This window comes from Malania oleifera, chromosome 3 (assembly GCF_029873635.1).
Source record: "Malania oleifera isolate guangnan ecotype guangnan chromosome 3, ASM2987363v1, whole genome shotgun sequence".
NCBI lineage: Eukaryota > Viridiplantae > Streptophyta > Magnoliopsida > Santalales > Ximeniaceae > Malania > Malania oleifera.
In genome coordinates this window covers 28,513,882-28,540,607 of record NC_080419.1, presented here as the reverse complement: position 1 = coordinate 28,540,607, position 26,726 = coordinate 28,513,882, and the positions used below count along the sequence as shown (strand labels likewise).

The window sequence follows — 26,726 nt, the reverse complement described above, 5'->3', positions numbered from 1 at the left end:
GATTTACTATAGTTGCAGTTTATGTTGATGACATAAACATAGTAGCAACTCCAAAAGAGATCTTAACGACTGCTGACTACTTAATGAAAAAATTTGAGATGAAGGATCTAGGGAAAACAAAATTTTGCCTTGATTTTCAAGTTGAACATTTAACAAGTAGAATTCTTATTCATCAATCATCTTATATAGAAAAAATCTTGAAATAATTTTATATGGATAAACCTTATCCATTAAGCTCCTCGATGGTTGTTCATTCATTTGATGTGAAAAAAGATCTTTTTCGCCCTCGAGAAAATGATAAAGAAATCCTTGGTCCTAAAGTACCCTATCTTAGTACAATAGGAGCACTCTTGTATCTTGCAAATTACACTAGACCAGATATAGTTTTTGCAGTAAATTTGCTGACAAGGTTTAGTTCTACACAAACTCAGAGACATTGGAATGGAGTAAAACATGTTCTTCATTATCTCCACGGCATATTTGATATGAGTTTGTTTTAACCAAAGGGAGTAAAGTTTGTGTTGAAAGGATATGCTGATGCTGGATATCTTTCAGATCCTCATATAGCTCGATCACGAACAAGCTATATTTTTACATGTGGTGATACTGCTATCTCATGGGAATCTGTAAAGCAAACAATCACTGCTACCTCTTCAAACCATTCAAAAATATTGGCAGTTCAGGAAGCAAGTCGTGAATGTGTATGGTTAAGAACTATAATCCAACACATTAAAGGGACAAGTGGATTATCACTAGAGAATGACACGCCAATAATATTGTAAGAGAACAATGCAGCATGTATTGCTCAAATCAAAGGTGGGTACATAAAAGGTGATAGAACTAAACAAATTTCACCAAAGTTCTTTTACACTCATGAACTTCTAAAGAAATGAGATGTTGACATTTACAAAATTCGTTCAAGCGACAACTCAACAGATCCATTCACAAAAGTATTGACTTCAATTTTCAAGAAACATGTACGTAACATTGGAATGCGACAACTTAAGGACATTTCTTAATTGATTGTATTTTTTAGAGAAAGTATGAATATTGTATTCTTTTTCCTTCGTTAAGGTTTTGTCCCACAGGATTTTCCTTAACAAAGATTTTAAAGAGACCTGTTTATAGTGTACAGTCATCCAAAGGGAAGTGTTGTAAACATGTATATTTTATGTGGATGAGTATCTAGATAATAAGTTACAACCTTTAATATGCCCACATAATGGTTCATTATGTGGTTAACCTTTGAGATGTCAATGTATTTGTCTATATAAGGATATGCTTTACAACAAAATGATTAGCAACATCTAGTTTCTGAAGAATTAAACTGTTGAATTTCTATAACTCTAAACTTTTTTATATTCCTCTTTTATTTCATTTACAATGCCCATTAAATGGGATCAAATATAATTACTATTTTGACTGCTCACATGGCCACCTTTATCCCAAAATAATAAATCAAGTGACTTCACTTGTCAGTTCAATTGCTCAAAATTTAGCAACAATAACGAGAAGTCTTGTTGAATGGGAACAAATATATTAATCTTCTTTCGCACTGAACAAATAAAACCCTCTCAATTTTATGCACTTCATTAATTAATTCACTCACTTTTTTTTATTAATGCATTAGTCAATTAACTTCGTGCCCAAACAGCCTTAGAAATTTAACATTCGATCCTTAATTTTATTGAACAAAATTTCTAAAAAGAAAATAAAAATAAAATAATACATATAATTTAAATACCAAGCTAGATCCATTCATATAAAAAATTCTCAACAGGATTCAAATTTGCCTTTCATTTTCTGCAAATCTAGCCACTATTTTTAGGCAGCATTTTGCATTTCCAAAAGAGAATTGTGCACATTTTGAGATGAAGAACATAGAATTTAATTTTTAAATTTAAATGTATGCAAATTTAAACGAAATATAATATTATATTATATCAACTTTCATTCAAGTCCGGAACATCCAAAAACTCATGCCCCCAAGCATTACCTTGGGAGGACATCACAAACTACCACCCAAGACCTTAGCAGCAAACGGGAAATTACAGACGTACATGCAACATAGCAGCCAAAAACAAATGTCCAAAAGGGGCTATGAAAGTTTAATCATCAGAGAAATGCACCCTGCTTTATAGCCTCTGCAATTAACAAGGGCTAGCTCATCAAAACCAAAAGCAAAAAACCAGCCTAGCCTCATTTCTAACTTTTATAGTAGCCATCTGTTCATAACGTTAAACCATCCACAGAACATAAGCCCAAGAAAAGGGCAAAAAACCAGGAAAATACCAAATTCAGAAGTAAACTTCTTGCAAGATAACGAACATAAGCCCAAGAAAAGCGCAAAACCCAGGAAAAATACCAAATTCAGAAGGAAACTTCCTGCAAGACAACATTTAGACTATTGCTGAACCTTTCGTATATTAGAGAGAAAGGCAGATTGCTACATTTTTGGACCATGCACCAACCTAAAATATCTCTGTAAGAAGATTTGCAGCAGTTGAGATGGCAGCTCCAGTAATGGCACATTGCACAATCTGCTCATGGGAAGTGTCATCCGATGTAAGCGCCAACGCCACACCCGTAATTGCTCCTGCCACGGCACTGTTTTTCTGCACCAAATTAATTGACCAAGTCTTAGTATCAATGTAAATTACTAATACGTGATAAGTGCTGGTTATTAAGATGTAGGCCTTCTTTTTTTTAGATGGGGAATACTTGGACCATCGTTCCCTGTAATTTGCTGTTAAAGCTACAATCTAATTTATACGAGCAAAGCATGTTAACACAATAATACTCCTACCATTAGGTAAGATGCCTCGCAAAAGATAAAAGTATTTAGGGGAAAAAAAATTATCATCATCATTGTTGAAGCAGGTTTATGTTAAAAGATTAACATGTTTGTTATACATGTTGTTTCATTTTTTGCCAAGTAAATTAATGTTTGCAAATACTTTTATGTTTAGAACATTGATTGTTATAATTTGATAGTGCATCCTAGGCATGTCCCAATTCTAAGATGTTTAGATGTTGTATTTCAGTTAAGACGCACATGAGGCACCAATGCCATGCATATAAAGCTTGAAAGTTCGGTTTTAAACACAATTCAAGCTAGTACTTTATTTTTGTTTGCTTGGATTTATTTTCTACTAGAGTACCCACAAGGCAACCATATAGCTGCATGGTTAACAGAACTGATGAAGGCTCCTTTCTGAAATAGTAGCTCAAATACTAAAGAAATTTGAAATTGAAATGCTGTGATGGGGAAGCCTTCATGTGCAATTCAAACAACAAATATTTGAAGATTGCTATTCTGCTTTAATGGAAGATGTATATTAGCATGAAAATCAAATAAGATTGCTGCTCTACTTTATTATTGTTGTCATTTAAATATCATTGTAATTAAAATAAGTGAATATCATTATTAGATATGGAAACATTACCCAATCATGTGCTCCACGGGCCTCCCTCAACCCATATGTAAGCCCCGAATACACCCCTGCAGCGAGTCCTGCAGCACAAAATATAAAAATCAGATCCTACAGTCATAATATCTTGCATGCCTACCCATACCCAGTACAAGTGCCAGAATATATACAATCAAAGGAAATATATCATTTATTTTGGTTAATTATCTCAGTAAAGGACCCTTCTAACCATACTCATACCAGGGGCTGGGCACACATACCCCCTTAATCTCCGTTGACCTCAAAATCCAATGGCCTGACCCTAAGCTGACCCCAAAATTCAAGGGTGTGTCTTAGAATTTTCCCTCCCTAATTTATATGACAAGTAACGGCCATCTGCCTACCAATGCTTGTTAACAAGTTTGGACTATGTATGAACCATAATTCTATTATCCATATCCCATGGAAGGTTTCCTCTTTCTTTTGAATTAAAATGAAAGTAATTAAGAAATTCCAAAGAAATGCATAAACTTACCCCATTGTAAAGATTCTTTTCCTGTACTTTTCACCTGGAAAACAATTTAACAAAATGAGTAATTAAGTTTTTTCCTAAAAAAAAAAAAAAAAGGGAGATTGTGTGCCACCAAATGCACATGAAGCCCAACTGGGCATTTCATTATTAGTCAAGTTTACAAGTTGGCCAACATACCTATGACATACCAATTAGCTAGCTCTCCTCTAGCGGAAAGCTTAAGCAGTCTTTGATTTTTTTTTTTTTTCTTTTTTTTCCCAATGAGAACCACAACACACTGCTTAATTCAGCTGCAGGAGAATTCCCCAACGAACTAGACTAAAATACCATACATTGGCTCTTACAACGGGTTTAAATGAAAGAAACCCTTCTTTCCACCAGGAATGTGACCAAATTCAAATACAAAGTTCCCAACTCACCAAGGCTTCAAGAGATTTCCTGCTGGTTTCTCCTGCCAAGCACACACCAACAAAAAAAGTGTCACAAAGCAATATTTCACTAAATGAATCCTAGAGCATTCAAGAAAGTATTTATGGACTTGTCTCAGAATATTAAGATGGCATATGCTATAAGGTGCATAGAATAAAACAGATCCATTCTCAGATGTCCCACTTAGCTGACATATGTGCTAGTTCCAGCACTGGCAATCCTGATGACCATGACCAACAAAGCAATGCTAATTCTCCAAAACATTACCATCATAATTCAGTAATTCAAGGCCTTCACAAAGTTTATATAATGGTATTTGTCCAAGCTAGGTCCTAGGATGATGATTCAATAAATTATGGACCTGTGTCTGGCTAGTGCACCCAAGCATCTCTATAATTATCATTGTACTTCTATCTGATCAAACTACAAAGTGAGTCAAACCCATAATTTTTTATTCCAGAAACTTAGCAGCATGTGAAAGTAGAGACTAGAATCAAGGCTTTGGATTTGGAATACAAGGAACTGGTCAAAACTCACTACATCCCATCCCAAGTTGGCATGTACTTTTTTGGGATTAGTAATATATAGTTCAAGCATAAAGACATTTTAATCAAACAAGTAGTCCAAATTAATATGGCCCATACATTGAAATGAGAGGTGAGTTTTTGTATAAAGGGATCAAAATCAAAACTACAAGATAACACAATCTTGGTAAAAAGATATAGGTTGCATCTGCAAACACAGAATTGGTGCCATAAAGTTTGTACAGCCCCACACACAAGTATAAATTCCAAATCCAGTGCCCATTCCCAAGTCCTAATAGCCAGATTGGGGGTTGTTAAGATTAATGCAAAATTTATTAATCTTTTGTTTGTGCAATTTCAACTGTACAAGGCCATCCTTTCATAGGAGAAGGAGGCTTACAAGGGTACAAGGGTAAGGGAGATATACTAACATAGGTACAAGGGTATTTTAAGGAGATATATTAACATCCCCCCTCAAACTCAAGGTGGTATCAAAGATGACATCTGGAGTTTGCAGACTAAAGCACGATTACGACTAGGTGGATGAGATTTCGTGAAGATATCAGCCAACTGATCATCTGAAGGAACGGACAAGAGGCGAAGTGTCCCGTCCTGAAGATGATGATGCACAAAATGACAGTCGATCTCGATATGTTTGGTGCGTTCATGAAAGACATCCTTGTGAGCGATCTGGACAACACTATGATTGTCACAATAAAGTGGAGTGCTCGAGGGCTGAGGAACTCCTATATCTTGGAGAAGCCAACGAAGTCAAAGAAGCTCAGAAGTAGTATCAGCGAGAGCCCGATACTCAGCCTCGGTGCTAGAGCGAGCAACAACAGTCTGCTTTTTGCTCCGCCAAGAGATAAGAGAGTCACCAAGTAAAAAAAGAAAACCAGTGGTAGACCAACAATCAGTAGGGTCCCCTGCCCCAATCAGCATCTGAATAAACTTGTAACGTCAAGGATAAGTGAGAGGGAAAAAAAGGGCCATAAATAAGGTGCCCTTCACATATCGTAAGATGCGAAGAACAGCTGCATAGTGAACAAACCGAGGAGCTGACATAAACTGACTAATAAGGTGCACCGCATAGGCAATGTCCGGTCTAGTGACAGTGAGGTAAATCAAGCTCTCAACAAACTAGCGGTAACGAGTGGCATCGGGAAGGGGCTCCCCATCAGTAGGACGGAGTTTGATGTTGGGCTCTAGCGGACTATTAGTTATCTTACAATCGGTGAGGTCAGCACGTGTGAGAAGATCAGAGGCATATTTGGCTTAGGTCTAGGAGTAGCCATTAGAGGTAGGAGACACTTCTAAGCCAAGGAAGTAGCGAAGAGAATCGAGGTCTTTCATCTCAAACTGCCGACACAGAAATTGCTTAAGCTCATGAATACCAAAAGTATCATCACCAGTAATGATCATATCGTCAACATAAAGTAGTAGAAGAGTGGTGCTAGTAGTAGTGTGATGGGTAAAAAGAGCTGAATCATAGGGGCTAGAGGCAAACCCAAGCTGGGCAATAGTGGAGCTGAACTTGGCAAACCAAGCACGAGGAGCTTGCTTAAGCCCATATAAATCACGGCGGAGATGACAAACCTGACCAGGAGAATGAGGATACCCAGGAGGGGGCTGCATATATACCTCCTCAACCAAATCATCATGTAAGAAGACATTCTTGACATCCATCTGAAATAAAGGCCACCGCCGAGCAGAGACAACAGCCAAAAGGGAGCGAACGGAGGTAATACGAGCAACAGGGGCAAATGTCTCCTCATAATCAATGCCATATTCCTGAGTAAAGCCCTTTGCGACTAAACGAGCTTTATGTCGTACTTCAGAACCGTCGGAATTTGTTTTTCGTTAATACACCTATTTGTTCCCAACTATAGTCTTACCAAGAGGCAGGTCAACCAAGTCCCAAGTATGAGTTTTGTGAAGGGCGTCAAGTTCCTCAATCATAGCTTGCTGCCAAACACGAACAGAACAAGCTTCGCGATAACTATGAGGCTCGTGAAGGGAGTCAAGAGTAGAAAAACAGTGAAAGTCACTAAGATAGGTAGGAGGTGCCCTTACCCGACTAGAACAATGAACATCCAAATCAGTGGACTCAAGCGGTGTGGAAGCGACGGAAGGATCATCGGACGGTCCAGGTTCGGGAGCGGCAGATGCAGAGGGATCACCTGATGAGCTGGGAGGACCTGCATTAGAAGAGAAAGTGGGAGAGGGATCGAGGGCAAGATCAGTGAAAATGGGGGAGTATTAGAGACAATCGGAAGAAAATGGAAAGATACTAGCGAACATTTTGTGTTCCCAAAACTAAACATGCCGAGAGACGCGAAGACACTTGGCTATGGGGTCATAGCACCGATAACCCTTGTGTTCAATGCCATAACCAAGAAAGCAACAGAGACGAGAGCGAGGTTCAAGTTTTGTATGTTCAAGAGGTGGAAGTAAAACAAAGCAAGCACAACCAAAAACTTTGAGAAGAGAATAATCAGGTACCGTTCCATATAGAGCCTCATATGGAGATTTATTGGAAAGAGTAGGGGTTGGAACCCGATTAATAGTGTAAACGGCAGTAAAAGCAGCTTCACCCCAAAAGGATTCTGGGAGGGATGCAGAGAAGAGCTAAGAGCGAACAATGTCAAGAATGTGACGGTGCTTACGTTCGGCACGACCATTTTGTTGGGAGGTGGATGGACAGGATCGATGGGGTAAGGTGCCGGCCTCTCGAAGTTCTTCAATGAAATGGGTAGAAGTATATTCCAGGGCATTATCGGATCGAAAGAATTTAATGGTGCGAACAAACTGAGCTTTAATCATCTGCTTAAAGTCACGAAAAGCATTAAGTAACCCAGTGCGATCATGCAAAATATAAATCCATGTATACCGAGAGTAATCATCGATAAAAATAACAAAGTAACGAGACCTGCCCTTAGTAAGGACAGGAGCAAGTCCCCAAATATCAGAATGAACCAAATCAAAAGGTGCAGAAGAAAAAGAATTACTTTCATTAAAAGGCAAAGCTTTCTGTTTCCCAAGTTGACAAGGCATACAATCAAAATGGTCAAATTTAACATGTCCTAAGCAACCACTAGAAGCTAAAGACTGAACACGAGACAACGAGGCATGACCGAGACGAGAATGCCAAACACTGGAAGACACTGCAGCAGAAAGAGACGGAGGAGAACACAAATGAGGCAAATGCAGAGATGTGAGCTCGAAAAGGGGACTAACTTTACGCCTGGTCCCAACAAGCTGGCCCGTCTTCAGATCCTGCACATCACAACCTTTGTGAGAAAATGTTAAGATCAAACCACATTCAACAAATTGACCAATAGAATGGAGATTAAGAGACAAGTTAGGCACAACATATGTGTCAGGCACGGAAAAAGTAGTAGAAATATGACCAAGATGACTAACAGACATATGTGAACCATCAGCAGTATAAATTAAGGGAACAAGATTTAAAGATTGCTTATGTGCCACTAAAGAGGAATTAGAGGTCATATGATTGCAACAGGCAGAATCAATAAACCAAGGTGTCGGGGTACCTGTGGAGACTAATAAGGCAGTAGAAGTGCGGGATAGAACCTGGGTGATAATTGCCTCAAGGTCAGCTGCAGAAAGAGACAACAAAAGAGACGCAGAAGATGGAGCAAAAATTGAGAAGCTGGTGGAGACAGCAGCAACGGGCTTGGAAGAGTAAGAGGCCTTAGCCTTGAGAGCATCCCTAGCATCCTTGACCTTCTTCTTAGGACAATCGGAAATATGGTGACCATCTTCCTTACAATAGTGACACTGGCCATGGAAATGACGCGGTTTAGAAGATGCAACAGCTGCAGTAGGAGTAGCCAGAGTAGAGGAACTAGACGGAGCAGTAGCTAAAACCATATCTGTAGAATGAGCCCGACGAGTTTGTTGGCGTGTCTCCTCAGAAATGAGCTCCGCAAGAGCAACCTCAAGTGTAGGAAGAGGAGAGCGATGTAACAAGGAAACTCGAGTATTCTCAAATTCATCCTTGATATGCATCATAAAGTATATAAACTAACGACGATCCCGATATGCAGCAAAAAGTTTGATCGACTGCTCATCAGAAAAAGTAGGGTCAGCTTGAGAAAGCTGATCCCAAAGGCCACTAACCTGAGCATGAAACAAGGCAATAGATTGGCCAGGTTCCTGACGCATCTAGGAAAGCCTAGTTTCCAATTGAAACTCGAAAGCAACATCACTGCCACAGTTGTATCGTTTGGCCAAAAAATCCCAAACAAGTTTGGCATTACGAAATTTTGGAAGCAAACTCTGAATAGTAGGAACAGATGTATTAATAAACCAGGAAAGGATCTTACAGTGTGTACTTTTCCATTCATCAAAGGCCTCATCAAACTCTGCCGTTGATTGCGTGGCAGTTGTCGTGGGTTTTTGTTTTGTTCCAGTAACAAAACGCCATAATCTCCGACCAATAAAAAAACTGACATTTGTTAGGCCCAAGCATTGTAGTTGGAGCCATTCAAAACAATCCCTATAGGGCGGACAACATCAGTGAAAGACGCCATAAAGAAAATAGCAATTTAATGGAATCTCAAAGATGGAAACTGGTGCTTCGTCAGAGAAGGTTATTCATATCCTGCACGTGGTGGCCAAAGATGCATGGACAAGAGACAAAAAGTGAAGCACAGTAAAAATAAAATAATAAAAATAATAATCAAGTCTCAAGGAGCCACTTTCAAAACCCAGTCACGTCACAGAACCAGCCAAAACCATGGGTAGCTGGAGTATCACAGAGAGCCACTTTCAAAATCCAGAAGGTGTGGTGGAGAAGGAACCCAAACACCGCCCAATTTGAGAAAAAAATTGTGAGGAATTATTTTTTTTTCTGGCTTGCACACGAAAAATTCCGCCGTGGGTGTCACAAGATGTTCTGTCAGACTAGGTTGTCGCAAGATGTACTGTCAAACCACTGCGTGCTGCCCTTTAGCGACGTGCTGCGCTGGGAAGAGTTCTCGGTCAAGGTTGAGATTTCGGAGATCCCCAGACTCAAAGAGGTGTTGAAAGAGGGCGTGAAGACTCGAGAGCAGGCCCGTGCAGGGAGCGGCGGCGGCAACTGTTGCTGCGGTCTCTCTTATGTGCCGAACCAATGAAGACGTGAGAGACGCAGGGACGAGATCAGGGACTGGCAGGGTGTCACGGGCTAAGCTTGTTCAGGGCATTATGCTTGCCTATGACCGCTTATCTCGTGTGTTTGGGATGGGTTTCCATCATGTAAATACTAGTGTAGGGTTATTTTCTAGTATTTCTTTCATTGTAAGCCAAATAAGGCAGTATGACTCCTCGGTCACTTTGATGTTTCCTAGTGCTAGAGTGAGAATGGCCTAGAAAGCTCTTTAGGGGAGGGTGAGTGTTCATCAATCATTGTAAAACTCACTAGCAATTGTCAACGTGCTTAGCCTACTTGCCTCCCTCGCTAAGTACAACATGTCAACGGAGGATTTGTTAATGAATTACGTTAGCTTCAATATTTACTGCTTGGTTGCCACGGCTTTCATGAATTGATTATTATTTCCGCTGCTATCTGATTGAATGTTAATGAAAGTGCTTCGTGGATGAATGTTGGTAAACAAAAGGCTGGCTAGTTAAGCAAGAGTGCTTTAGCTAGCGCCGCACGGCCCTTCACAACGGTGTGAAAAAGGCGGACCGTGACACAGGGCGCACCGGTTCCGGTTGCTACATCAGCAGCGAGTGCACGAACGACGGAAACAAGTGGTGGAGCACGACGACGAACTCGCGTCGTGGAAGACAGATACGGGGAGAATAGACGGGGAGCACGACGACGAACTCTCTGCTCAGGGTGTTGTGCGCCGGATTGAAACGGGGGGTGGCGGACAGAAACGGGGGGTGGCTGAGGAGCTCCAGACTATTGAGCGACGACAGAGAGGGAACGGCTACCAACGATGAAGACAATGGCGTCTGGGATGGCAGGGGGCAGGGAGTTTAAGGAAAAAAAAAAAATTAAGGTTAACTTGGCTCTAATACCATGTTAATATTAATGCAAAATTTATTAATCTTTTGTTTGTGCAATTTCAACTGTATAAGGCCATCCTTTTATAGGAGAAGGAGGCATACAAGGGTACAAGGTAAGGGAGATATACTAACATAGGTACAAGAATATTTTAGGGAGATATATTAACAAGGGTTTAACCAAGTCCATCAGTAGCTAGGCACTGCACCAACATCATGGCCGCTCAGTTGAAAATGTGCCTACGTATTGAAACCAAACTTGCGATGACACAGTGTCCTGTACCTCCATAACAATGGAATGCCAATGGCATCGATCATATTACTAGTCCCTTGAAATTACTTGTTTTATCTTTTTTTTTTTTTTTTTTTGAATTATGAACCTACTCATTTTAAAATTTAAATGCTATAGTACTCGCTAACAATGACATGTCGGGAGCTGGTAATGAGAATCCAGAACATGCCACAAGTTTCCCAAAATATATACAAGGTTATCAAGTCCCTGTTCATCTTTGATTAAAATTTCTGTGTCCTTGAACATGAATTTTAAACATCAATTAATAGAACCTTGAACTGTTGTTACATATCAAATAGAGCCCTCTGTTGACCTAATTGTATCATTAAATTGGACCAGTGTAAACATGCAAATACACAGATATGAATACAAGTGACTACTACAAAACAATAAATTACCCCTCTTATTTTCCCTCTTAAAACCTACCATAATTTTTTCCCAACATCCACCATGATTAACTGAAGAAAACGAAATTAGGAATACAATTGAGTTTTGCAAGGAGGTCAAGTATGTAATTTTAAAGTTAGTGAAATATCAGTGTGATTCATGAGAGAGAGAGAGAGAACAAGTTCAACTATCTTTTTGTAGTCAATTCTATCAAAGAAACAATTCACCAAAAGAAAAAAGGTGAACCAGAGGAGCCCGCATCATAGAGCACAACTCTTCACCTAAAAGCTTGAGCTTGTGAGGCATGACCCTCGTGATATTTTTATTCATCTCTAACCTGCACGTGTGCATTTGAAGAGAAATACTTAGAAGAAAATGGTCCCTTCATCTATATGGTTTTGTGTGGATCCCAATGATGTGAGTCCCATACTAAGTCAAAACATTCGCATCAGTGTATTTTAAATCCTATGTAGAGGGACAGTCAACACTCCCTTCAAAATAATTCTAGGAAGTAGAAAAAAGCACAAGCCAACCATATCTCATGCTGAATGGTTTTTGATAAGAAACTCTAATCCAAACCGATACACCTAAAAGCTCGAGTTCATCATATGTGACCCTGAGAATGGTTTTCAATTCTCTCCAACAAGTCATTGGGATGGTCTAGACTTGACTGCTTGAGCAATTGTTTTTAATTCAACAATGATGTTGAAGCCAACAGTGAATCTAAATTGAATCTATCACACAATTAAAAGAAGCTACATCATCAATAATCATAAAATGACAATATTGCCCCATTTATCCACGGTCATTTCCTTTTTCTATCACTTTGGTTCTCTCCAACTATATCAAAGATTTTGTTTGAAAATTTTTTTTTAAAAATAAGAATGAAATGTTATAAAAGATGCAGGAAATAAATAGAAAAATAAATAAATACGAGACAGAAATTTTACGTGGTTTGAATATACCTACTCCACAGGCGGATGGGATCAAAAACTTCACTATCTCGGGCAGATGATTTGGGACCGAACTTGTACAAAATATCACTTTTTTCTTTATCCCTTGTACAAAATTTCTCTCTTCACTTTATCTCTCCTCTTCTCTTATCCTCACTATATATCTACTTACATAAAAGCATCAAATGTGTGTGTCCCAAATAAGAAGGGGAGGGTGCCCTTTTATAGGACAATATGGATAGCAAAGCATTTATTAGGGTGGAAAAACCAAAGTGGTGGAAGATGGGGTGACATACACATTTTTCATAACACTCCCCCTTGGATGTCACCCATATATTAACTCCTATTAAGATCTTTATGATGTCTCATTCCAATGAGATAAACCAATTTCTTGAATGTTGCAGTAGGCAAAGCTTTGGTAAACAAATATGCTAGATTATCACTTGATCGGATCTGTTGAACATCTATATCACCATTCTTCTGGAATTCATGTGTATAGAAGAATTTTGGAAAGATATGCTTTGTTCTGTCACCCTTTATGTATCCTCCTCTTAGTTGAACTATACATTGAGCATTGTCTGCATACTGTTAGAATATCCTTGATTTATTGAAGACCACAATTTGCTTGGACATGAGAAATCATTGATCTAAGCTACACACATTCTCTACTAGCTTCAAGGATAGCTAGTATTTCAAAATGATTGGAGGATATTACTATAACCGTCTGTTTTACTAATTTCCAAGATATAGCAGTTTTTTTTCAAAAAAAAAATATATCCAATTTGAGATTTAGCATTGTGAGGATGAGATAGATATCCAATATTTGCATATCCTACTAGTTGATATTTGGAATCAAATAAATAAAATAGACCCAAATCAGATGTACCTCTCAAATAGCGTAGAATGTGCTTAATTCCATTCCAGTGACGCCAAGTAGAAGGAGAGTTATATCTTGCTAGTAAATTTACAGCAAATGCAATGTCGAGTCTTGTACAATTGTCCAGATACATTAGCCAGCCAATAGCACTTAAATATGGTACTTCAGGACCAAGTAATTCTTCCTCCTCATCATGAAGTCGAAATGGATCTTTCTTATCAAGTGATCGCACCATCATTGGAGATCCCAAAGGATGAATTTTGTCCATATAGAATTGTCTTAATACCTTTTCGGTATATTTAGATTGATGACCAAGAATTCCGTCATTTACATGTTCAATATGTAGGTCAAGATAATATTTTTCCTTTCCTAAATCTTTCATCTCAAATTCAGCCATTAAATAATTAGCAGTTTTAGTGAGCTCTTTAGGAGTCCCAACTAAATTCAAATCATCAATATAAATAACAATTATAGTAAATTCGGATTCTGATCTTTTAATAAAAATACATAGACAAATTGGATCATTTATGAATCCCTTTTTCACAAGGTACTCACTTAATCGATTGTACCACATGCGTCCAGATTGCTTTAATCCATATAAAGAACATTGGAGTTTAATTGAAGATAAATTTCTGAGTTTTGCTTTAGGCAATTTAAATCCTTTAGTGATTTTCATATAAATTTCATTATCCAACGATCCATATAGGTATGTTGTTACTACATCCATATCCATAAGACGCATGCTCAGTTGTTCAACAACTACTAGCCCAATTAAGAATCTGAAAGTGATTTCATCCATTACGGGAGAATATGTCTCCTCATAATCAACTCCACATTTCTATAAGAAACCTTATGCCACAAGCCTTACTTTATATCGAGTAATTTCATTTTTTTCATTTCTCTTGCGCACAAATACCCATTTGTATCCAACGGGTTGGACATCTTCTGGTGTCTGGACTACTAGTCTAAAAACTTCTCTTTTTGATAAAGAGTTTAATTTTGATGTGATAGTCTCTTTCCATTTTGGCCAATCACTTCAATATCGACATTCATTAACAGATTTAGGTTCAGGATCCTCATTACTTCTGGTAATATCAGTAGCAACTACATATGCAAATGTGTTATTGACAACAACTTTATTTCTATCCCACATTTCTCCTCTTCAGGAGGTTCAATAATAGGGATTTCATTTTCAGGTAAACGGGTTTGTGAATGTCAAATGGATTATCCCCTTTGTAACCTATTCTGCAGTGTTTACAGATTTCAAATTTCTCCTTCTGAGAGAGTTTTTAATCTTTTGCACCAACAGGCCTTCCATGCTTAACTTGCGGTTTATATTCATTAGCCGGCCGTTGTCCTTCAGGGACCTCAATACGTGCTAGAATATTTGCAGTAGGTATATGAGATTTTAATATGACCTTAGTATCTGCAAAAGAATCTAGTAATTGAAATCAGAATGAATGATTTTTGTATTCTTGAATAATTTTGTACAAATCAATACACAATATTTATAATAGAATCGAAAAATCTAAATATGGAAATAATCTCTGTTGGCCTAACAAGGCTTACGAATATTATTTTGATAATAACAAATCAAGGGAATTTAACATGTTTTGGTCAGGAATCAAGCATATGAGTTCAAGATCAATTGATCACAAGCTAAATTGAAAGTTTACATTCCAAATACAAGTGGTCAAGTGAAAGCTTAAACGATCAAAGATAAATCAATTTGATGCAAGCTTAAAGAATATTGAAGCTCAAGGTCAAGATGGACTCAAAGAAAGACATACATGAAGACTTCGCATTTAGATTGTTTTTAAGTCTTAAAGTCTTATGTAAGTACTTCAATTAAAATTCAATATGGATGCTTTGAAGCTCATTAGGATTAATAATTGACTTAGAGACCAAATTTTGAAAAACCCCAGAAAATATCTTCAAAAGACTCAAAGTAATTTGGCAGGTAAAAGCTCACAAATTTTTTTGGAAACAAACAATATGAAAGCATGAATTTTTGCATGTCCAAGCGACTGACCCATTCTGGTCAGGCAACTGACATTTATGCTGAATTAATTTGGGAAGACGGAATAGGCCCAGTTGACCGACCCTGTGAGTTCAGGTGACTGACCCCATTCTGACTTTGATATTTCGGTGAAATTCAAAGCCCAGACGATTGACCCCGATAAGTCCAGTCGACTGAACTTTGTAACGGCTATTTTTAAATAGTGAAGAAAAGTTTCCAAATTAGATTTCTTGGACCCCAATCTTTGCAAAAACCTAAGAAACACTCAAAGAAACTTGAGGAACACGAAATAGAACCTTTTTAACTCTATAAATACATGGAAAACCAAAAGATTTTGTACAACTACATACAATCAAGAAATACATTCAGCAATCAAGTCTTATTGCCAATACTCTTCAAAAGCTTTCTTGCTCACACTCTTTGCTGAGATTTTATTGAGTCTTGCTGATCTATTCTCACCAACTTTGCACACATATACTGAGTTTTTCAATCAAAAAAAGAAGATCCCAGTGATAAATTTTCTAAGCTTCAATTCAATTCTTTATTGATATTTTAAATTGAAGTATATTAGCTATGCTTTAACATGTACTAATAAGCTCTATTTTGAGAGTGATCTTTGTACACAAGAATTGTTCTTATTTTTCTTATTTTTTTACAGTTCAGGTTGATTAAATCGTTGGATTACCAAGTGTGGGGTATCACTTGGAGAGAAGGGCTCCATCCTACTTGAAGGAGCGTGTAAACGGTTTGCTCCGCCCCATTAAAGGAGTGGTATAGTGAAATCCTTGAGTGGTGTGCCTAAGGCAACGATGTAGGTGGGTATAGTCGAACCTCATAAAAATCTCGGTGTCACTCTCTTCCCTATTCTCTTTTAAATTTCAGCACATATAAACTGTGTGGATGCTTATTTAAATTGCTGGAAATTATTTTGTGATTGGGAATTGCAGAAACCTTGAATAAAGGGGAGTACGTTCATCATACAGGTCATTCATCAGCTACAGCTCAATATCAAAAGACTGAATCTTGGAAGCTTGCTGGAATTGTTATAGTATTTCATATTGTGAAGCTTATCTTGATTGATTGATTGAATTGACTTATTGAGTTTTGGTTTAATTTGCTGAGAGAAGTATTGAGAAACTTGCAAAGCATTCAAATTGATACACTCATCCATAAAGACTTAAAATTAAATTGATGCTTGGCTGAATTTGTGATTGAAAATCAAATCATACATGTGTGAAGAGTTGATAAAAAATTAACAAAAGAGTTCAAAGAAAGTTTTAAATCCCAATTCACCCACCCCCCCCCCCCCTCTTGAGAGTACACCTTAATTTTCAATCTCCTAAAAGAATCTCTCTCAAGAATATACAATTCTTTACATATATACGTCCCTAAATTACTCCAAGATACTCAGGATTTCTACACTCTCCCTCAAGTTGGATCATAGATATTGATCATATCCAACTTGTAGATGAAATCATCAAAGCTCTGTCGGGCAAACCCTTTGGTAAAGATGTTTGCAGTTTACTCCTTGGTAGGTACATAAGTCATACAGATGGTTCCTTCTTTAACCTTTCTTTTTAATAAAATGTCGGTCCACTTCTACATGCTTAGACCTATCATATTGAACTAGATTGAGAGAGATACTGATGGCTGCTTTGTTGTCACAATAGAGTTGATAGGGAATTTCACTGAGATCTGTAATTCTTCCAAGAGTTTTCGTAACCACAGTCCTTCACATATCCCTTATGCAACTGCCCTGAATTCAGCTTCAGCATTACTTTGAGCCACTACATTATGTTTTGCTCCTCCAAGTTACCAAAATTTCCCATACAAAGGTGCAATATGTGGTAGTAGACCTTCTATCTTCTGCTGATCTTGCCCAATCCACATCTATGAAAATTTTTACTTCCTTGCTTTCACATTTTTTGAAGAAAAGTCCTTTGCCCGAAGAACCCTTGAGGAACCTAAGGATCTTGTACATAGCATCTAGGTGAGTCTTTTTTGGTGAATGCATGTGTTGGCTTACCACACTTACCCAAATGCAATGACGGGTCTGGTATGTGATAGATAGATTAGTTTACCAACCAATCTCTGATATCTCTCCCTTTCAACTGGTATACCGCAGTCTTTGACCCTCTTTACTGCTTCAATCGGGGTTTCACTAGGTTTGCATCCAAGTATGCCAGTTTCGTTTAGGAGATCAAGGATATACTTTCGCTGAGAGACACTAATACCCTTTTTTGATCTAGCAACTTCCATTCCAAAGAAGTACCGTATTGGTTCCAGGTCTTTAACTTCAAACTCAGTAGCTAGGACTTTCTTCAATCTTTCCATCTCCACTGTATCATCTCCAGTTAAGATTATATCATCAACATACACTATCAGAATTGTTTTCTTACCACTTTCAAATTGTGGGAAGAACATAGTGTGATCTGATTGCCCTTGTCGGTATCCTTGGTTCTTTATCACCTTTACAAATCTGTCGCACCATGCTCTGGGAGACTACTTGAGTCCATACAGGGACTTCTTGAGTTTACATACTCTATTTTCTTCACCTTTCTTATTAAAACCTGGTGGTATCGTCATGTTGACTTCTTCTTCTAACTCGCCATTTAGAAATGCATTCTTAATGTCGAGTTGCTGTAGTGGTTAATCTAAGTTTGCTACCAAGGACCCAAACTGTATTCAATTTTGCTACTAGTGCAAATGTCTCCGTGTAGTCAATACCAGAGGTCTATGTAAACCTTTTTGCAACAAGCCGGGCTTTATACCGTTCAATAGTCCCATCAGCTCTATATTTCACTACGAAGACCCATTTTTAGCCTACTGGTTTCTTCCCTTTCGGAAAATTCATAACATCCCAAGTTCCATTTTTATCTAGGGCTCACATTTCCTCTATAACAGCTTCTCTCCATTCGGGAATCTCCAAGGCTTCCTGGATATTCTTTGGAATTTTTATCCTATCAAAGTTAAAGGCAAAAGCACGATACCTTGTAAACAGAGTTTTATAAGACATGTATTTTGACCAAGGATATAGAGTACACGACCTAGTTTGTTTTCTGACTGTAATGGGTAAATTGATGTCATCAAGTGCATACTTATCGGAAGGAAGCTCATGGCCATCTTTTACCTAATCGGGATTGGTTGTGGACTCATGGTTGCTCGAAGCTATCACTGGTTCCAACTCTTTTAGTGCCTCAGGTATGAGATTGTTCATGTTCTTTGTTTTTGGCTTTCTTAAGTAAATAAGTGTTTCCTTGTTATTTTGTTTTTCTGCATCTCCCCTGAGTTTAAATGATATTTTGCACATTACAGGTCAGGAAATGATGCATGGCAAACTCATCAACATAGAAATCAAATGATGCAATGGCACACTCATCAACAAAGAAATCAAAGAACCAATCTTCACTCCACTTCTCTTCTTGAAAAGAGGCCTTTTGGAAATAAGTAGTAGTTTCAAAGAACATGACATCAAGGCTTACAAATAATTTTTTATGACGGGATCATAACATTTGTAGCCTTTCTGAGTAGGAGAGTAACCAATAAAAACGCACTTAATGGCACGAGGTTCCAATTTATCCTGATTGTGAGCATGAACATGAACAAATGCAGTACATCCAAAGATTTTCAGGCAGAGATTGGAGTGGAGCCGAGAGTTGGGAAAACATTCTTGGAATTTCTGGAGAGGAGTGGCAAAAGAAAGAACCCAACTATGCATTCGATTAATGAGATATGTAGCTGTTAAAAGGCGTCGCCCCAAAAATATTTTTTCATATTTGTAGTGAACATCAATGCCCGAGCTACTTCAAGAATATGCCTATTTTTACGTTCAACAACCCCATTTTGTTGAGGGGTATCCACACAGGAACTTTGATGAAAAATTCCATTTTCTTGAAGATAATTTCCCAAGATAGTATTGAAATATTCAGTACCATTATCAGTACACAAGATTTGAATGTGAGTTTGGAATTGTGTTTGAATCATGGAGTGGAAATTGATAAAAATATAATAGACTTCAATTTTATCTTTCAATAGGTAAACCCAACAAATACGAATGTGATCATCAATAAAAGTAACAAACCATTTCGTGTGAGTGCAATTAAGAGAGCGTGAGGGCCCCCATAAATCACTGTGAATCATAGTAAAAGGTATGGATGGTTTGTATGTAGATTTTGGAAAGAAATTACGATGATGTTTTGCAAGTTCACAAATCTCACACTGAAAATCAAAAGATGTCTTATTTGAAAAAATGGAAGAAAATAAACGTCTTAAGTATTGAAAATTTGGATGACCCATCCTAGAATGCCATAATAAAATCTCAATATTCCTAGAAACAAATGCAGAATCACAAATAGAAGTTTGACATTGTTTACTCACATTAGCCTCCTCAAAGTAGTAAAGTCCCTTACACTCCTTAGCACTGCCAATCATTTTCCCCGATGATAGATCCTAAAAACACAATGAGAGGGAAGAAACTTAGCAGAACAATTGGAATCTTTAGTTAACTGGCTAATGGATAGTAAGTTGCAGGATAAATTAGGAACATATAGAACGGACTCTGGTGTGATTGAGTCGAAGAGTTGGATATTCTCTTTGCATGCAACAGACGAGAGTGATCCATCTGCAATTTTAACTTTCAAATTTCCAGCACAGGGTGAATATGATAAGAAAAGATGATAGGCATCAGTCATGTAGTCAGAAACACTAAAATCAATAATCCAAGGAGTTTTGGATCCAGAGGTTATACTCGATGCTTGCAAAAAATTACCTCTTTGGGCTAAAGAACCCAAAGAAATATTTGTAGAAGACGAAGCTCTGTAATAACTAAACGAGGCCTGGTCCGCCAACCTAAATAGACCTTGCCTCAACATTTTCTCATCAATCCCAATCTCTCTGTCGGAACCAAAAACGTCAAATTCTCGCTCCTTTCTTTCCTCTTCCTCTTCCTCTTCCTTCACCGTGAAGTCATTCTTTATGTTGAATGTCTTGTGTATCTTCTTTGGAGTTTTTCCCTTGATCATGTCTGCTACAGTTAGACATGTAAAGTCCACGAGGGTCTTGATGTTTAGATAGTTTGCAGCTGAGATGAGATCGAAGAGGGTCGCCTGGTCAACTTTGACGAACTCAGCGTCCCACGACTTGAGATCCTCATCGACACCGCCTCGTTTCTTGGTCTTGGGAGCCTCGACGTGCTTCTTGCAGTACTTGATGACCTTGCCAAGATCCGAATGGTGACGTTGGGCAAGGGTATTCCATTGTCCGCACAGTCGTCCTCAATCATGTGCTTGATTTTCTGAGACTCAAGAACCACAATCACATCGGCCTCAAAGGTCTCGTCGTGGGAGCTCCTCAATGTGATCTTCCTTGCCGACATAGTCGATTCCGCTTGTGAAACTGAAAAGGAAACCCTAACTCGAGAGTTCTTCCCTCTGATGCAGAGATGGGGTGAATCGCAGACCGAAACTCTGTTGGAGGACCTCGTGAAACTCTGTTGGAGGACCCCATGAGATTTAGAGGTCATCGAACCTCTACTTCGGCCGGCGGTTTCCACCATTGATAGCTAGGTTTAATTTCCTAGCTCTGATACCATGAAATCAGAATGAATGATTTCTATATTTCTTGAATAATTTTGTACAAATCAATACACAATATTTATAATACAATCGCAAAATCTAAACATGGAAATAATCTCCTTTCTCTCTCAAGAATATACAATTCTTTACATATATACTTCCCTAAATTACTCCAAGATACTCAGGATTTCTACTGTAATTGATTTTCAACCCCTTACAAATGTATAATCTTCTGAACTTCAAGTTTACTTTAATTTGTGCGAGAATTTAAATGAGATAAAGTCATGGCATTCCATGTGATTTCATGTTGTGCTTCAGGCACTGATTTTGCTCCCCCTAAAGTAGGGAATACTGCTTCATCAAAATGACAATCTTGAAACCGTAAGGGTTAAGATATCTAATAATAAAAGGAGAATCAAAACCAACATAGATACCAAGCTTACGTTGAGGACCCATTTTAGTTCTTTGAGGAGGGGCAATAGGAACATATACTGCAAAACCAAAAGTTCTTAAATAAGAAATATCAGGTTGTTGTCCAGAAACTAATTGCATGAGTGAAATATTATTGTAAGCAGTTGGCCTTATACGAACTAAACATGCAACATGAAGAATAGCATGTCCCCAAACAGATAAAGGCAATTTGGTTCTCATAATCATAGGTGTAGCAATGAGTTGAGGTCTCTTAATAAAAGATTCGGCTAAACCATTTTGTGTATGGGTATGAGCAACAAGATGCTCAACATTTATTCCAAGTGACATGCAATAGTTATCAAAAGTTTGGAATGTAAATTCACCAGCATTATCCAAACAAATTGATTTAATTGGATAATCGAGAAAATGAGCTCATAATCTAATCAGTTGAGAAAGAAGTCTATCAAATGCAATATTACGAGTAGAAAGTAGAGAAACATGTGACCATTTAGTATATGCATCAATTAAAACCATAAAATATCTAAATGGTCCAAATGGTGGATATATTGGTCCGCATATATCACCATGAATTCTCTGTGAGAAACTGGGAGATTCAAGACTTACTTTTGAAACAAATGGTTTGACAATTAATTTCCCTTAAGAGCCAACAGTACACATGAAATCATTTTATAAAAGAGTCTTCTGGTTCTTTAGTGGATGACTATGTGAATTCTCAATAATTATTTGCATCATTATGTCTTTAGGATGTCCAAGACAATCATGCCAAAGTGTAAATAATTCTGGGTCATTGCACTTCTGGTGCAAGAAATTATATGATTCAACTACTTTAATCTTTGTATAATACAATTCAGAAGATAAAGTTGACAGCTTTTCTAAAATTTATTTCTTCCCAAAAACAATAGAAGTAATATAAAAGAATTCTTTACTTCCTTCATTTGTAATTTTAATGTGATATCCATTGAGTCTTAAATCTTTAAAGCTTAGCAGATTTCTTGTGGATCTGCTGGAAAGGGTAACTTTATATTAGCTCTTCTGAAGCCTTCAATCAAATTTGTAGAACCAAATATTGTATTAACATTTGTTGAAGATATATTCAAGTAATGGAAATATTTCCTATCTCGAAGAATTGTGTGTGTTGTAGCATTGTCAACTAAACAAACTTCTTCCAAAGACATCTTAGAATCGATCAAAACTTTAATACAATTCACACTACAACACATATTTTAAAAACACATTATTTTAATTGATCATAACAACAATAAATACGATAATTTATTTATTAAAATTAAAAATACAATATTACTTACTATATATCTTAAAATATTACATCATTATTTTCATCTTGATTTACAAGTAAATCAGCAACATCAAGATAAATAGAGTTGGATGGTCCAGCATTAAGATATATTGGAACAACATTATTAGCATAATTTGTTTCAACTTCTTTACTCATTTCCTTTTCTTTTATAGATGCTTGGTATAGATCTACCAAGTGTCTGGGCGTACGACAAGTACACGACCAATGATCTTTTTCTCCGCATCTATAACATTCAGTTTCATGCTACCTGGGTCGCTGATTTTGATCATTATCTCGTTTCTGGGGGTCAACCCTCTTATAGGGGATTGCAGTCTCACGTTGATGCCAGTGATTATTTCGACCACGACCATGCCTATGGCCTCATCCTCGACCATAAGATGTATTCATATTCCCTTCAAGGAATGGGGTCGAACCAGTTGGATGAGTTTGGTGATTTTTCATCAAAAGCTCGTTATTCTACTCAACAACAAGAAGACATGATATAAGCTCAGAAAATTTAGTAAATTTCCTCTCCCTATATAGTTGTTGCAGAAGCACATTAGTGGGACAGAAAGTAGTAAAAGTTTTTTCTAACATGTCTTCATCAATAATTTTTTCATCACATAATTTTAACTTCAAGCTAATCTTATGTAGAGCTGAGTTATATTCACCGACTGTTTTAAAGTCTTGCAACCTCAGGTGCAACCATTCATATCGAGCTTTCGGTAAAATCACAGTTTTTTGGTGGTCAAATCTATCCTTTAAATTTTTCCATAGGATAAGTGGGTCTTTAACAATAAGGTATTCAGTCTTTAATTCTTCATCTAAATGATGACAGAGAAAATCATAACTTTTGCGCAATCCTACAGGGATGCGGTATTTCCATCTAAAATAATGTTTTTCGAGTTCATTGCATTTAGATGGATATCAACATCAAGAATCCATGATAAATAATTATTGTCTTTGATATCAAGCAGAACAAATTCAACTTTACTTAGGTTCGACATCTGAATAAATTAACAATAATAAGACAATTTAGAAAAAAAAAATGTAAAAACTGAAATAAAACTAAGACAATAATATAATATTATTTTTACCATTCTATGGTACTTAAATATGTTTCTTCAGGAACATTATTTTATTTTTCTCAATTTGTACTCTTCAAGAGTATGATTCCAATTTACAATATTAAATTGAGTAATAATTAACCACCTCTTACGGAGTTTAAATATACTATCTCATCTAAAGGATAAATGTTTCACTGCTTTCTATTCAAGAACAAAGGCAACAATCCTTCGCGAGAGAGAGGAGCAGTTGACGCGTCCTCCTTCGCCTGTCGACCTCATTGTCTCCATTCGCTCCGCCAATAGCCGACTGCCAATAATCTTCTCCGGCGAGTTCCAGGTTACAGGCGCTGTGGTCTACTCGCGGCCGCCCAGTCACACGGTGCCATGCCGAAGTCCAAACCAGCAAGCTCCGCCCACACCAAGTGCCGCCACTTGCAACGTTTTCACCTCCGGAGATTGACATTGCCGCACGCAAGAAGGAGAAGATTTCTCTTTTTGGCTCGATTCAAGAGATCGTTGGTGCCTTCACGTCTTAGGCAACACGCCGAAGTGTCGACTGCCGAACTAGCAAGCGCCGCCGCCTGCAACATTTTCACCTCCGAAGATTGACGTCATCGCACGCAAGAAGGAGAGTACCATCGCCCTCGCAAAGCAGTGCAAGATCCAGCCCACCTTTGCCAAAGATTGAAGTTTTGGGGATGCCGCACACCAGAAGGAGATTGCCGTCACCATCGCACCTCAGGTTCCATCTTCTCTTTCCACAAAAGGTTGGTTTTTTAATTTTAGGCTTTCAATGTGGGAAACAAGTAGCCGCCGTTAATAACAGTCGTCGTCAATCCTAGTCTCTAGGTTGCCCATGGCGGCGCCTGTTCCAACGGTGAATCTCTCAACGGTGGGGACCATTGAACCTGGAGATACTAGCAAAAATACGTATTCTCATATGGTAACAAAAACGGTGGTGCCTACATTCAGAATGCCAGTGCAGCATCCTATAAATATTAATGGAGAGAAAGGCTTCATTTTTACTGAGATGGAGATGACAAAGGCAGCTGAGGAATTCCGATTTGCTTTGGTTTTGAAATTTACACACTCTAAGCCCTCAATAGATGTCATCAGAATTACAGTGGTGAAAACCTGGGGTTTATTGGAAATCCCAACTGTTAGTTTCATGGACAATTACCATGTTCTTGTACAATTGAGATCTGAGAGGGACTTTGTGCATGCATGGGCACGTGAAGGAACAGTAATATATGGGTGTTTGTTTCAGTTGTTTCACTGGATGAAAGACTTTGATCTAGAGAAGGAGTCTCCTTTGGCACCCCAATGGATATTCCTTCCTAGCTTACAGATCCATATGTATCACCCGGATTGTCTTCAAATTCTAGCATCCAGATTTGGTTGATTTTTAGGAGTTGATAATGCGACATTGAACAGGACTCAAACATCTAGTGCACGGATATGTGTAGAGATTGACCTTCAAGAGGAACTGGTACAGAGATTCCCCATTGTTGTTTCAAATAATAAACTGATTTGGCAGGAGGTACAAAATGAGAAGCATGGTTTCTATTGCTCCAAATGTTGTCGTCAAGGACATACAAAGGTAGTTTGTAGAGCTGGAGAAAATAAGGGCAAGAGGGATAAAGAAATTACTCATGTGCCAAAGAAAATGTGGAGAGAAGAGGAGAAACAAGAAGAAGAAGGACACACAGGCCTCCCGACGTACAATAATATAGAGTCGAAGGCTGTGGAGTCTCATGTGAAGGAACCAGAATAGGCAGGGAGTGTGGAAGAATTGCCAGTGATAATTGAAGTACGAGAGGAAGGTGAAGTGAAGAAGAACAGTACTGTTAACATAGAGAATGCTACACAAAAGGAGGATGGCATTACTGAGGAAACATGATCAAGGCACGAGAATTTTGTTCTTGATGCACAACATAAAAGGACCAATGAGACACAGGGGGAGGCAACTACTTTGGTGAATGAGGAGAATTATGTGGATTTAGAGGAGGACCAAGCTTTGATTTGTGCACATATGGAGGAGGAGATGATGGGAGTGGATGAGAACCTAGAGAGGCAAGGTGGTGCAGTGGGGAATGTGGAGGTTGTATCTGAAGTTTTAGAATTAAAGTGTGTTCAACCCCCAAAGTTAGATGGGACATCTTCACCTACTTATGCATCAGACCATAATACTAATAGACCTATACAACCGCTGAGTAAGAATAAACATTATGATTCTGATTCGAATTTACAGGTCTCTTTAGCAACTTTGAAGGATCAGATAGAGCAAGGTGTGCGTCATTCTTGGTGGGTTATTACCCGCCCCTCAAAATTAAATTTATGATTGAAACAATGCTAGTGTGGAATGTAAGAGGTTTGGGAAGATCAAGGAGGAGGTTGAAAGATTTAGTTAGATGTCACTGAGTTGCTATTGTAGCTATTGCTAAGCTGTTTTTGGAGGATACCAGAATGCCCCAGCTAGCTAACCAGCTACTACTTCTTAACTTCTATAGTAATGGCGATGTGGAAGGTAAGCTGTGAGTTTTTTGGAGAGAAGACTGAAATTTTGAGACGGTTTGCATGAATAATCGAAAGATTTTTGGCTGGTTACTTTTAGATAACAAGAAAGTTTTTATTTCTTTCATTTATGCGAAGTGTACTCAAAATGAACACAGGGAATTGTGGAAAGCTTTGGAGGATTTACAACCTAAGGATCACCCGTGGATTGTGGTGGGGGATTTTAAAGTAATTAGAGAGGATGGGGAGAGGATTAAAGACAATCTTTGACCAATTGGAGTCATGGATGAGTTCAATTCTTGATTGGATAACTACGGACTCATGGAAATGTCTTTTAGTGGGAGGAGGTTCTCTTGGTGTAATGAACATGAAGGTCACTCTCGTAGCTGGGCAAGGCTTGA

General features: G+C 38.0%; 1 protein-coding gene and 1 pseudogene across 1 annotated transcript in view; both read right to left on the bottom strand.

Annotated features, from left to right (window-relative positions):
- Window positions 1-2,183: 2,183 nt before the first annotated feature.
- Window positions 2,184-26,726, bottom strand: part of LOC131151369 (outer envelope pore protein 16-2, chloroplastic) — a 30,909-nt gene continuing 6,366 nt past the window's right edge. The window contains exons 4-8 of the mRNA XM_058102615.1: window positions 4,362-4,393; window positions 3,946-3,979; window positions 3,447-3,514; window positions 2,472-2,615; window positions 2,184-2,385 (exon numbers count right to left, since the gene is read on the bottom strand). Coding sequence (XP_057958598.1) covers window positions 2,472-2,615; window positions 3,447-3,514; window positions 3,946-3,979; window positions 4,362-4,393 — 278 coding nt within the window. The 3' untranslated portion in view covers window positions 2,184-2,385. The remainder of the gene's footprint in view (window positions 2,386-2,471; window positions 2,616-3,446; window positions 3,515-3,945; window positions 3,980-4,361; window positions 4,394-26,726) is intronic.
- LOC131152001 (SKP1-like protein 1A) lies at window positions 14,712-20,822 on the bottom strand (annotated as a pseudogene).